This window comes from Ammospiza nelsoni, chromosome 1 (assembly GCF_027579445.1).
Source record: "Ammospiza nelsoni isolate bAmmNel1 chromosome 1, bAmmNel1.pri, whole genome shotgun sequence".
Taxonomy (NCBI): domain Eukaryota; kingdom Metazoa; phylum Chordata; class Aves; order Passeriformes; family Passerellidae; genus Ammospiza; species Ammospiza nelsoni.
The window spans coordinates 2,734,235-2,746,606 of NC_080633.1; the positions used below are offsets into that span (position 1 = coordinate 2,734,235).

The following is a 12,372-nucleotide window of genomic DNA, read 5'->3' on the forward strand; positions in this document are numbered from 1 at the left end:
TCACAGATGCACCTGTTGCATTCCACAGCAGCAGATAATCAATGTTTACATTTTGTTCCTGAGGCCTCCCAGCTTCTCAGGAGGAAACACCCTAAGGAAAGGATTTTTCATAAAAGATGTCTGCGACAGAGATCTGTGTAACCATAGCTGAAGGCTTTTCAAGGCAAGGCTTTTACTTGCCTTAAACGAGGTGTATTTAGGCATAACATTAAAAAAAAAATTCCAAGTTGACATGGTTAGTGTCACCTTCCTGTTCCTGGACATAGTATATGGGTTCCCAGTCAGGTTTTACCCTCAGGATAACAAAGGTAGTCCATGCACTGCTCCCTTCAGGTGTGCTGTCAAGACTTTAGAGTCTGGTACCTCATTTAAACTGAAGGAGGGGAGGTTTATATCAGATATTAGGAAGAAATTCTTTAATGTGAGGGTGGTGAGGCGGGATGGAGTCACAAAAAACCAGCTGGGAGCTGGCCCAGCCAATACTGGAAGGTAAAGGGACATATCCAGGCATGATCTCTCGCAAAGCATGAGCAGTGTTCCAGCACTGGCTGATCCAGTGTGAGACATGACTGCGGCACCAGGCCCTGGCCCCAGCTGTGCTCTTCAGTCCAGCTCCCCTTTCCCCACTTCAGGCCTGGGGTATCAGGGTGATGTCACAGCGCAGCTGTCGCTGGAATTTGACATTGTTGAGCTCATGAAGTGACTTCCCTCACTGTCATGCAGCTGCTTGGTGGCTCTGATCTATGCTTGGGTTGGGCCCTCAGCCAGAGCACTGCAGCCCCACTGCTGGAGGAGGGCTCAGGCAATTGCGAGACTGGGGCTCATTCTCTATTTCTTTTATTTTTGTGGGCAAAAGCTGCTGTAGAGCCTTTGGGGCTGGTGGAGAGAACAGAAAACTCATTTTGTGCACATCTGATTGTGCACAGCCACCTCACAGCTCTCTGTGCCCTTTCAGCTCACTTCTGCTGTAAGACCCTTAAAACTTTGGTTCTTGCAGCAGCTCAGCTGCTCACTCCCACCTGGAATTACTGCCCTGTGTTGTGTCCCATGACCAGCTTGTTTGTCATTAAACAGACACATTTTATGAAAAATCCTTTCCTTAGGATTTTTTCTCCTGAGAAGCTGAGACACCTCAGGAACAAAATGCAAACATTGATTATCTGCTGCTGTGGGATGCAACAGGTGCATCTGGGATTGGGCTCATGTGGTTGTTTCTAATTAACAGCCAATCACAGTCAGCTGGCTCAGACTCTCTGAGAGAAAAGCCTTTGTTATTCATTCCTTCTTTTCTATTTTTAGCCAGCCTTCTGATGAAATCCTGTCTTCTATTCCTTTAGTATAGTTTTAATGTAATGTATATCATAAAGTAATAAATCAGCCTTCTGAAACATGGCATCAGATTCTCATCTCTTCCCTCATCCTAAGACCCCCGTGAACACGGTCACAATTGAACCAGTTCTGGAGGATTCCTTTTGAGGCCTTTTACTCCAACATGGCCTTGACCATTTCCAGGGATGGGGCAGCCACCGCTCTGTTACTATGATATTTTATGAAAAATCTCTTTCCTAAGATTATTTTTTCTCTTAAAAAGCTGAGAAGCTCCAACTTCTTTATGTTTTGCTGCTTTAAAATATAATTTAGAAAATTATTTACTCAACAGGTAAATAGTTTTAATTTAATGTCTAATCACAGCCAGCTGTGTCAGACTCTCTGAGTCTGTCACAAGTTTTTATCATCGTTCTTTCCTAACCTTCTAATGTCTCCTTTCTCTTTCTTTAGTATAATTTCATATAATATGATTTCATATAATATAGTATAATTTCTTATAGTATAGTATAATACAGTATGATTTCATACAGTATAATTTTGTATAGTATAATTTTATATAGTATAGTATAATATAATTTCATATAGTATAGCGCACCACACCCATAATATAGAATATGGTATAATATAATATAATATAATATAATATAATATAATATAATATAATATAATATAATATAATATAATATAATATAATATAATATAATATAATAGTCAGCCTTCTGAAAAGTTAGGGTCAATTCTCATCTCTCACCTCATCCTAAAACCCACAACACAGCTCCTCTGGGCAATGTATTTTAGGGCCTCACCACCCTCAAAGAGAATTTCTTCCTAAATTCCCATCTCTCATTCTCCTTCCTCTTTTTTCCCCTCTTAAGAACCCACCATACCCTTCAAGGCAAAGCTGAAGGACCTCGAGGTGCGGGAGAAGGAATCTGCCACGTTCCAGTGCGAAGTGCCCGTGGCTGGGACAGAGACAGCCTGGTTCAAGGAGGAGACCAAGCTGCAGCAGAGCAAGAAGTACAACATCGAGGAGGAGGGCACCTACCGCCGCCTCACCGTGCAGAACGTCACCACGGACGATGATGCTGTTTACATCTGCGAGATGAAGGAAGGGAGCAGGACCATTGCAGAGCTCTCTGTCCAAGGTAAGTGAAATAGGAACCTCCTCCAGCCTGGTCTCATCAGCTCTTGGAGGTCTGTTTCACACCCAAGATAGCGCAGGTACCGTAGAAGGCATAAAATCAACAGGATGGCTTCTGTGGCACTGTTGGAAACAAAGAGGTTTAATAAAAGGCAAAATAACAAAACTCTTTACAGAGGATAAACTGAGCCAGGTGCGAGAGTTACTTGCTCCTGGTAAAATATCTCACAAAAGCCATTCATTTCTTCGTTCTCTTCTTTTTCTTGTAAATTGCTCAGGTGGAACTTTTTGGCTCCTGTCCAATGAGCTATCCTTAAGTTTGAGGTGAAGTCCCTCAGGTCCTATGAGGGGTCTTTTTACCTAATTGAGGAGAGAAACTTCTAGGCTTATTTCCTTTTTAAGGGGACAAAGGATAGTTTTGTCACTCCGTCCATGGGAGGGCACATTGCTCTAGGTAAGAACAGCTCTTGGTGTTTCAGATTGGCCAAAAGTGTGGGATTCACACGTGGAACTCTGGGTTTGATCTTGAGAGCAGGATTTACCATGTCCATGTGGGCACTGAAGGGGACCAGAGTCCCTTGTGGTGTGAAGATGTGGTCAGTGGGTCCCTGGGGCTCCTGGCAGGGTGTCTCTGGACACAGGGCCACACAGCAGGGACAGGCTGTGTTGCACAAGATGTCACCCAGTGGGAACCCATGCTGGAAGAAGCTGCCTCCAGCTGTGGCCTGGCCCTTCTCTTTGATGCTTTGGAGTAGCTTCCTGAAACAGAGGCTAGGCAAGATTAGGAGGATAAAAGTGGGTGTTTATTAAAGGCCTTCAAAGGTTCACCTTGGGCAGTGAGAAACCTCTGAGAGGGGCTGCACCCAGGATGACGATGGTCATGAGTTTTTCATGCAGTTATAAATTTGATCTGCTTACATACCAGGGGTTAATCCTCCAATTACAGCTTCAGGTAATGAAGTAATTTACTCCAAATTTTCATCCCCCAATTCCCAGAATGACCAGGTTGGAAGAGACCTTCAAGACCACTGAGTCCAACCCAGCCTCAAAACTTCAACTGAACCCTGGCACCCTGTGCCACATCCAGGCTTTGTTAAACACACCCAGGGATGGGGACTGCACCACCTCCCCAGGCAGCCATTCCAGAACTTTATCACTCTTTCTGTGAAAAACTTTTTCCTGATAACCAACCTAAACTTCCCTTGACACAGCTTCAGGGGAATTCACGGTTTACATCTCTCAGGGCCTGAGACAGTTAGGTGTCCCTGAGTTTCAGGCCTAGAGAGGAATTGTTTTGTCTGAATAAATGGGAGAACAGCAGCTGATAGGCCATGGAGTTTTAGAGTTATATACTAAAGCAGTACAGGATCTGAAAAATATAAAAGCTGAATCCTAAGGCATCACCTTAACATGACCCCAAGCATCAGATGTGTCCCCTGGCACTGTCACACCCATCTTGCCCAGTGAATAGAGGGGTCACTCTTGTCCAGTAATGATGCTGACCACAATGGAAATGGAGTTTAGCTGTGGTTTGTGGCCAGATGTGTGGTGTAGGCTGCAGTCAGTACCACCATGGTTTAGATGGGAAACACAGCTCCAGGTCCCTGGCAGCGGGAGCTGTTCTCTGGAGTTTAGGAAGGGGACAAGGGAAGTCTTGGGACTCTAGCTGCTCAGAGTGACCCTGAGATGTGTCAGAAAGTCTCTTTTCCCAGCCTGGTGCTTGAAGAAGGAGTCAGAGCTTGTCATTTCTTGGTCTTAAGGTTGTTTATTGTGTCTTATCTGTAAAATTCTTTCTCCTGTCCTGCTGAGGTCCGTCCAGCAGGACAGTTCCAGGCACTCTGCCTGCCCCCGGGGGGGGGGGTGTTATGTTTTTATACTAAAAACTACGTGTACAATGTTTACAATTACTTGCCAATACCTATCACCTATGTTAGACAGTGAGCTTCTACTCTAAACCAATCTAAAAGTGCCAGCATCACCCTGAAGATGGAGGCCAAGAAGAAGGAGAAAGGCTGGACATGCACAGATTCCTCCATCTTTCCTCCTGAATCTCCATTCTAAAAACCCCAAAAATCTATTTTTCACCCCGTGATAAATTCACTGTCATTCTACTTAAACTGTTGTGGCTTGCAGATCCTCATGTAACGTTGGTAATTTTCTCCATGGGTCATAATCAAACCCACAGGCATCTTGGGCTCTGTGCCAGGGTCCCTGAGCCCCCTGGCAGGGGTCTGGGCTGCTCAGGACAGCCAGAGGGATGTCCTGAATTCTGACAGGAAAGGACAAAGGATGGCCAAGTCCAGGTGTCCTGAGTCTGGTGGTTCAGGCTGGAGTGGGAGTAGGTGTGGTTGGGTATGGTGTGGGTGTCTGTCAGTGAGCAGACACAAACCCCAGGGCTGCAGGCACTGGAGGCTGCCACAGCTACAGGATTCATCTTGTCCTGACTCGTTTGAAGCCTGAGTATACTCCCAGTGAAACCAGAAGGAGTTCTTCATACACAAAAGCTGGGTGATGTGCATCCTCGTGAAAATTCCTTTTTGTACCACCAGTAAAGAGCTGAGAGTGCACAGAGGTGGATGCAGTAGGGAAAATTTAGCCCAGAGATGTGGGAGAGCTCAGACTGACATCTTTTTGTTGCACCTTCTGTTAGGTCTGGACCAGCCCACACCCGTGTGTTTGCTCCCAGCAGGACAGCTGGTATTTTTTCACTTGTTTGTGCTGTAATGGCATGTTCCATCCAAGAGAGAGTGACTGAGCCAGGTGGAGCTTTCTGCAGGGAGAGGAGGCAGAGCCATCCTGAGGGAGCCTTGTGCCTGCCCTGGAGGGGATTGGAGAGAGCAAGGTGGGGTTGGGACAGTGTGAGAGCTGGGCCAGAGGTGAAGAGCTGTGGGATGAGCACAGTGCTGAGGGCAGAGAGGTCAAGGAGGAGGATAAGCAGAGAACCAAGCTTGAATCTTGTGGTGAAACCTGTTACTTTATCAGGGAATTCAGCATTGCTGTCCATTAAACAGCTCTGGCTGATCTGCCTGGGCAAAGCCTCTTTCACCTCTCAGGGACTGCTCTGGAGTTGGAGCCAGTCACTGTTGGTCATTTGGGGTGGTCTCCTTGTGGTTTGTCCAATCTTTTGTGTGAATATTCACATCTTACAGCTTTGGGGTTGTCCCAGTAAGTGATGATAATCACAGTCACTTGGAAAGGACATAAAATTCATTTAATGTGAATTTCTGTGTTGACACTAAGACGAAACCTGAGATTTTTCAGTGTCTTTCTCATTAATTTGGGTAACTTCTGTGTCTGCCATGTTGATTATGTGATTTACTTTGATGGAGATGAAATCCTAAAGGCAGAGGAGAGACCTGTCTGGCTTAAGACTGACCTACTTCAGCAAAGTTTTAATTTGAATTTCCAGCATATATGGACAATGAAAGCTGTCAAATCTGTTCTCTTGCAAGGCCATATGTATTTTGTGTTTACCCAACATCTGGCTTTGCTTGGTAAAGAAACCTGAGTGACTACAGTCAAATAAGATTTGCTTTTCTCTCTTTGAAGGCCAAAATGAGTCCTTGGGGTCATCTGTTCTGTGTGATTCAGAGCCGTGGAATTTATTTTCAGGTGTCTGCATGGTGTCTACAATATTTTGACTGGGTGTGGGCTAGTCCTGTTTCAGTCTGGACAGTCCAAAGCGTTTAATATCTGCTGTTTGCTGACTGTGATTATTTTGTTATCTGAAGGGAACATCATTAAAAAACTCCCACGGAAAACTGCTGTCTTCATCAAGGACACAGCCACCTTCTGCGTGGAGCTGGACAACGACTGCCAGAACGTCAGGTGGCTGAAGAACAGAGAGGAAGTGAAGCCCAGCGACCGCATCTCCATCACCTGCTCTGGCAAACAGCACACCATGACCATCCGGGAGTGCAAGGTGGAGGATGCTGGGGAGATTGCCTTCCTGGCTGATGAAAGCAGGACTTCCACCCAGTTCACTGTGACCAGTAAGCTTCTCTTTTGTTTGGCCTTGGCGTTGTGTCTTCCCATGGCACCGTTGCTGTTTCGAGGGCCACCATGGTAATTTTGGTGTCCAAAACCAGCTGAAAATTTGATGTTTGCCACCAAAAGGCCATCAGCCTGTCTGTGGGTGTTGTGAGATGTTTGGAGGGATTCAAACAGGACTTTCACCCAGTTCACTGTGACCAGTGAGCTTCTCTTTTGTTTAGCCTTGGTGTTGTGTCTTCCCATGGCACCGTTGTTGTTTCGAGTGCCATTGTGGTAATTTTGGTGTCCAAAACCAGCTGAAGGTTTGATGTCTGCCACAAAAAGCCAACATCCTGAGTGTTGTGAGGTGTTTGGAAGGATCCAAACAGAGAGAATATCTCTGAGATATTAGAGTCATGGAATGGATTGGGTTGGATGGGATCACCTCATTCCATCCCATGCCATGGGCAGGGACACTTTGCATCAAACCAAGATTTTCAGGGCCTTGTCCAGCCTGGCCTTGAACACTTCCAGAGGTGGAGCATCCATGGTTTCTCTGGTAAAAGCAGTGCTGGGGAAAGACCATGCTACAATCTTATCTTACTTAACAGAGCAGTAGCAGCAGGTGCAACATCATCAAGACTGGACCTGAAATGAAATTTTGGTGAAGTTGCCTAATTTTCTTTGGCTTTATTTTGATGACACTGCATTTCCCAGGTGAAATCTGCTTTATTTAAGACATAAATACATGTGATTTCTGGCTCTGTTTCAGTTCTGGTTCATATATGAACAAATCACTCACAATTTGGGAAGAGTAAATCTTTTCTTCCACCACTGCAATCGATCAATGTCAAAAGGGAATCTTTTATTTAACAGATATGTAACTGTTGAGTTACATAAACTTGGTTTGGGCATTCTGAAGCCATTGAACTAAAATGAGGAAAAAATGAGGAAAGTGTCACATTTGGTTTTGTGACAGTTTCTAAGGTATTTGAGAAGCTATACCATCCAAACAAGCACCTATGCAATGGGGACAATAAAGTTCAGCTTGATTTCAGACCCTGCTGTTTAAATTATGAAGAAAGGGTTGATTCATGGAATAGAAATTATAAGAAACTGTCTTCCCACAAACAGATATTGCTGAAGAAAACATTGCATTACCATTTCTGATGGCAAGGTCAAGAGATCCCATTCCAGGGCTTAGTGTTCAGCTTAATGTTACCCTAATGGGACCTTTGACATCTATCTGTGACCAGCAGTCACTGACAGGCTGGTAACTGTGCACCCCAAACCACTTCTGTGTCTATTTCTGTAAGGAAGGAAAAGCGTATCGCCTTGAGATTTCCTATTTTTACACTTTGTGCATATCGGATTTACTGCCTGGAGAATCCTCTGTGCTGTGTCCACATCTTTTTCAATTAGCTGGGTGGGATTGGTGGTGGTTCTGATATCTTTTATAATGTACAGGCAATGTTTGTTTATTATTTGTCATCTTGCATTGTTAATGCAAGATGATAAATAATGCAAAACCACGCCCATTTTAAAGATGAGGAAACAGAGGCAGGAAGGAGCTGCCTCTTTGTCCCAGAGCTCAGTTTTTAGTTTAGGCTCATCAACAGACTCCATCTGCAGTCAGGAATTCTTGAGTATGTCCACTGTGTGTTTCACCCCCCTCCCACACCTTCTTTAAGCTGGATTAATTGCTCCTGAGTGTGCTGCTCGTGGGATCACAGCTGTAGTCTGGTTGACTGACTTCACCCAGACACCTTTCAGATAGCCAAAATTAAATGAAATTAATCCTGGGCCATGCCAGTGGAGGTGTAACCAGAGCACATCAGGTAATTCCTCTTGACCATATAAGTGGCAGCACATAGTGAATAATCCTGATGTGACTTGAGCCTTCTCTAAAGGGTTCAAGAGGAATGAAAGGCTGAAAATAAATATTTATTATGCAAATACCTGCAGGAATACATTTGTAGCCTCAGGTACCATAAAATAGGCACATCTCCTCAATACTGGGTTCTCATGGTGGGAACACATCTTTGTTGCTTCCTTTTGAAGTAAATTTCAAGTCCCAGAAACTGGTTCTGCATAAATTACTAAAACAAAGATCCCAAACAATGTCACTATTGGGAGACAAAGTTACAACTTTATTACAGTGGGGGCAGCATAAAATTCAAAAGTAGGACAGATATCCAGATGAAGGGGCTGCAGGGAGCATCCAAGCCTGTGTAACATGCCAGGCTCTCCATAACTCTTAAAAGATTTGAACAACCTTAGAAGATGGGTAAAACCATCAGCAGAGTGAAAATAAGAAGCTGAGTGCTAGTCTGCTTTGCCCAGGAGCTGTGAAGGGCAAAAATGTGGGTCTGTATCCAGCACTGAAGACTTAAACCTACAAAATGTTTGAAGACTCTCTGATTGTCATGACAGTTTTAATATTGTGTAGTGTGACGATGTTCACAGGGGTCCGAGGTTGAGGGAAGAGATGAGGATCTGACTCCATATTTCAGAAGTTTTATTTTTAATATTTTATTTATTATTTTATGATATATATTACATTAAAACTATACTAAAAGAATAGAAGAAAGGATTTCATCAGAAGGCTGGCTAAGAATAGAAAAAGAAAGAATGATAACAAAGGTTTGTGGCTCAGCTCTCTGTCCGAGCCAGCTGGGCTGTGACTGGCCATTAATTAAAAACAACCACATAAGCCCAATCACAGATCCACCTGTTGCATTCCACAACAGCAGATAACCATTGTTTACATTTCCTTCCTGAGGCCTCTCAGCTTCTCAGGAGGAAAAATCCTAAGGAAAGGATTTTTCATAAAAGATGTCTGCGACAGTGTAGAAACCACATATGTTTAGCTGTGCAATACAATTATTGGACATCCAAATTTGAACTTCATCTGGAACGATAATGAGTCTATGATCTTTATTTAAAACTTTCTCAAAGCATCTTCCATCCATTCTCTTGCTTTTCCATCTCACATCGAGGTTTTATTGAGGTTTATTAAGCAAGATGAGCTTTTAGCCCAGCGTAAACCATTTTAGCTTTTCCCCTTTGATGTAACTCACTTCTCTGCTTGGTTTTGTTTCCTTCCCTTGCGCAGCTCCCAAGAAACCTCCCACCCAACCTCCCTCTGACCCTGTGGTGAAAAATAAAACAGAAACCTCAGTGACGCTGGCGTGGTCCCCTCCGAGGATGGAGCGGCCCATCCCGGTGGACGGCTACATCGTGGAGCGCAAGAAGCTCACCGGCTTCACCTGGGTCAGGTGCCACGAGTCCCACGTGCCCAGCCCCGAGCTTACGGTCAGCACCCTGCCAGAAGAGGCTGACTACCAGTTCAGAGTGTCTGCTGTCAATGCCTACGGACAGAGCCCCTACCTGGAGTTCCCTGGGAGCCTGCACCTTGGTGAGCATGAAACCGGCACTAAATGGGGTGGTCGGACATGTGGAGGCTTTGAAAATGTTTCCCATGGCTTTGAGGATGGAGAAATAGCCCAGCAAATCCTCTTTGCCTTCACTGCTGGTTCTCCTGCTTTGTGCCAACACTGACCTTCAGCAAAGAGAGGAAGGAAAAAGCCCAAACCCACCCCAGTGAGGGTGGTTGGGTTTCTGTGGTGGAACTGTGTGTTCATGTTCCAATATCCCACATCAGGCTGTGGGAGAGGCAGAGCTCCCTGCTCTGGACCTTAAACCTGTAAATGCTTCTTCTGCCCCTGCAGTTCAAAGAAAAATTGAGATGGCCTTATGGTACAATTTTCAATTTATAGAGATATCGATCTTGCACATAGAGAATATTTATGGGTGATCATACCATCATGAAAACCAAGTTCTAGCCAGTCTCTCTGTAATCTAAGAATTTCTAGGAGAAATCTAGGGGTTTTGCTTTATTTCTAGGGTGCCAATGTACCTATAGAATCATTGGGTGCAATGGGATTTCTTCTTCCTTTGAATCATTGCACTAGGAAATATCTGTACAGATATTGAAGACCCACACAAACTCTGATCATAGTGTGTCTTGATTGTGTCATCCTTGTCCCTCGCTGTCTGAACATATCTGTATTGTGCTAAAATATCTAGAACTGACTCATAGGTATATCTAGAAGTCCCTCCTTCTGAAATCTAAGAATGATATTGGCTATTCAATAAACAATACACTTGTATGGGACTTAGGTGTTTCTGGCCTAGGCCTTTATACATTTTAGGGATTAAAAAAAAATCAGTAAAATATGCCTGTTTTCCTAGACCTGCAAAAACAGAACTCCAGAGGTCAATTACCTGCTGTGGAAGGAAATAAATCCTTTAGACCAACCATGCCTTTCCTTCAGTGCATGAGAATTTTATAAAGCTGCATTAATTAATTCTCACATCTCGTTTACCCTTACAATTTGGCTCCTAAGATGAGTTATCCTCCAGCATGGCAGCCTTTTTCTCAGAGGTGTGTGATGTTCTTCCCTAGAACCTGTCCTGGCTGTGAAGAACCCCCTGACAACAGCTGAAGTTGCACCTGGAGGGGATGCCCTGTTCACTGTTGACCTGACCAAGACATGTTCTGGCACTTGGTCCCTGAATGGCAAAGTCTTACAGGAAAGTGAGACCTACATCATCAACAGGACCCAAACTACTCACACCCTGGTCATTAAAAACGTCACCAGGAAAGATGATGGGACAGAAGTGAAATTTGTTGCCAGTGACGTTGAGACCAGCACCAAGATGAGAGTGAGAGGTATTTATGTCATTGTCATTTATTGTCATCCATTCTTCTCCCACTCAGGGGGTGGTTGCTGGGACTTGAGGATTAAAACTGGGGCTGGAGGCTCTCCTTGATCTGTGGGAAGCATCTGGAATTGTGTCATGTAATTAATGTGTGTCCTGGTAATGACCTCACAGCTCAGAGTGAGCTGATCTGGCCAGCTGATGGTATCTGAACTAGATTGCTTCACATCAGCTCACGAATTTCTGTCGAATTTTTGTCATTCACAACCATCTGTCAGTGGATTCTGTCACCAAATCTGCCACTAATTCACCTTAAAGCTGTAATTTCAGCTCTAGCTTTGACCATTCTCTTTGATTGTAATAGTCTTCCAAAAAGTAAAAGAGCATTCATTACTAACAAAGCTTTTTTTTAAGATTTTTTAGTCCACCATGTGTGGGCTATAAAGTTAGTATGCTGGAACTTGATTTAAGATCAAGGTTTCCTCTATGAAATGACAGTAACATCTGTACCTATCACACTGCAAGGCAAAACATAATGAATTCAAAATTAATAATTTCTTCTGGAAGTATGTGTAGATATCTGCAGAATCATGTTTAGAGTATTATTTATCAGTAGAAAAATATGTGTTGGGGTTTTTTTCTTAGTAACTCTGACAGTAAAAACAGATCAAATTTTCTGAACTGAGAAAGAATGCACAGTATTTACATAAGTGTTGTTACAGTCTCATGTAAGTTGAATTGTACAGCACTTTTCTCTAACAAGCTAAAAATGCAGCCCCATCTCTCTCTCTACAAGACCTTTGAAGGACAAACTGTCCAATTAAGAAATGACACCTTAATTATTTTTACTTTTGACCCAATAACCAACCACCCATGGCTGCAATGGGGACTTTTTATCCAATTACACAAAACCACCCAAACCCATGGAGAAGGTGAAGAAGATGGAGAAGAAGGAGAAGGAGCAGCCCCCACCCCATCTTGCTTTATATCCATTACTGTATTCTAAACCCTAAACTCTAAGTTTCCCACCCTGTGATCTCACATATTTCTGTTCAAATTCCAAAATTCCACACCCACAATCCCAGTTCTGTCATTCCATTCTGGAAGCTTCTCCACGACCTCAGGTCAGTGCAGTGTTCTCTTGGGGGTCAGTGCCTGGCAGCACAGAAATTTGAAATTCTCTGCAATCAGTTTTCCAACAGAGT

The 12,372-nt window shown here is 43.9% G+C and overlaps 1 protein-coding gene across 1 annotated transcript in view; it reads left to right on the plus strand.

Moving 5' to 3' along the window:
- Window positions 1-12,372, plus strand: part of OBSCN (obscurin, cytoskeletal calmodulin and titin-interacting RhoGEF) — a 195,780-nt gene that overhangs the window by 17,032 nt on the left and 166,376 nt on the right. The window contains exons 3-6 of the mRNA XM_059466521.1: window positions 2,205-2,474; window positions 6,202-6,462; window positions 9,558-9,860; window positions 10,911-11,177. Coding sequence (XP_059322504.1) covers window positions 2,205-2,474; window positions 6,202-6,462; window positions 9,558-9,860; window positions 10,911-11,177 — 1,101 coding nt within the window. The remainder of the gene's footprint in view (window positions 1-2,204; window positions 2,475-6,201; window positions 6,463-9,557; window positions 9,861-10,910; window positions 11,178-12,372) is intronic.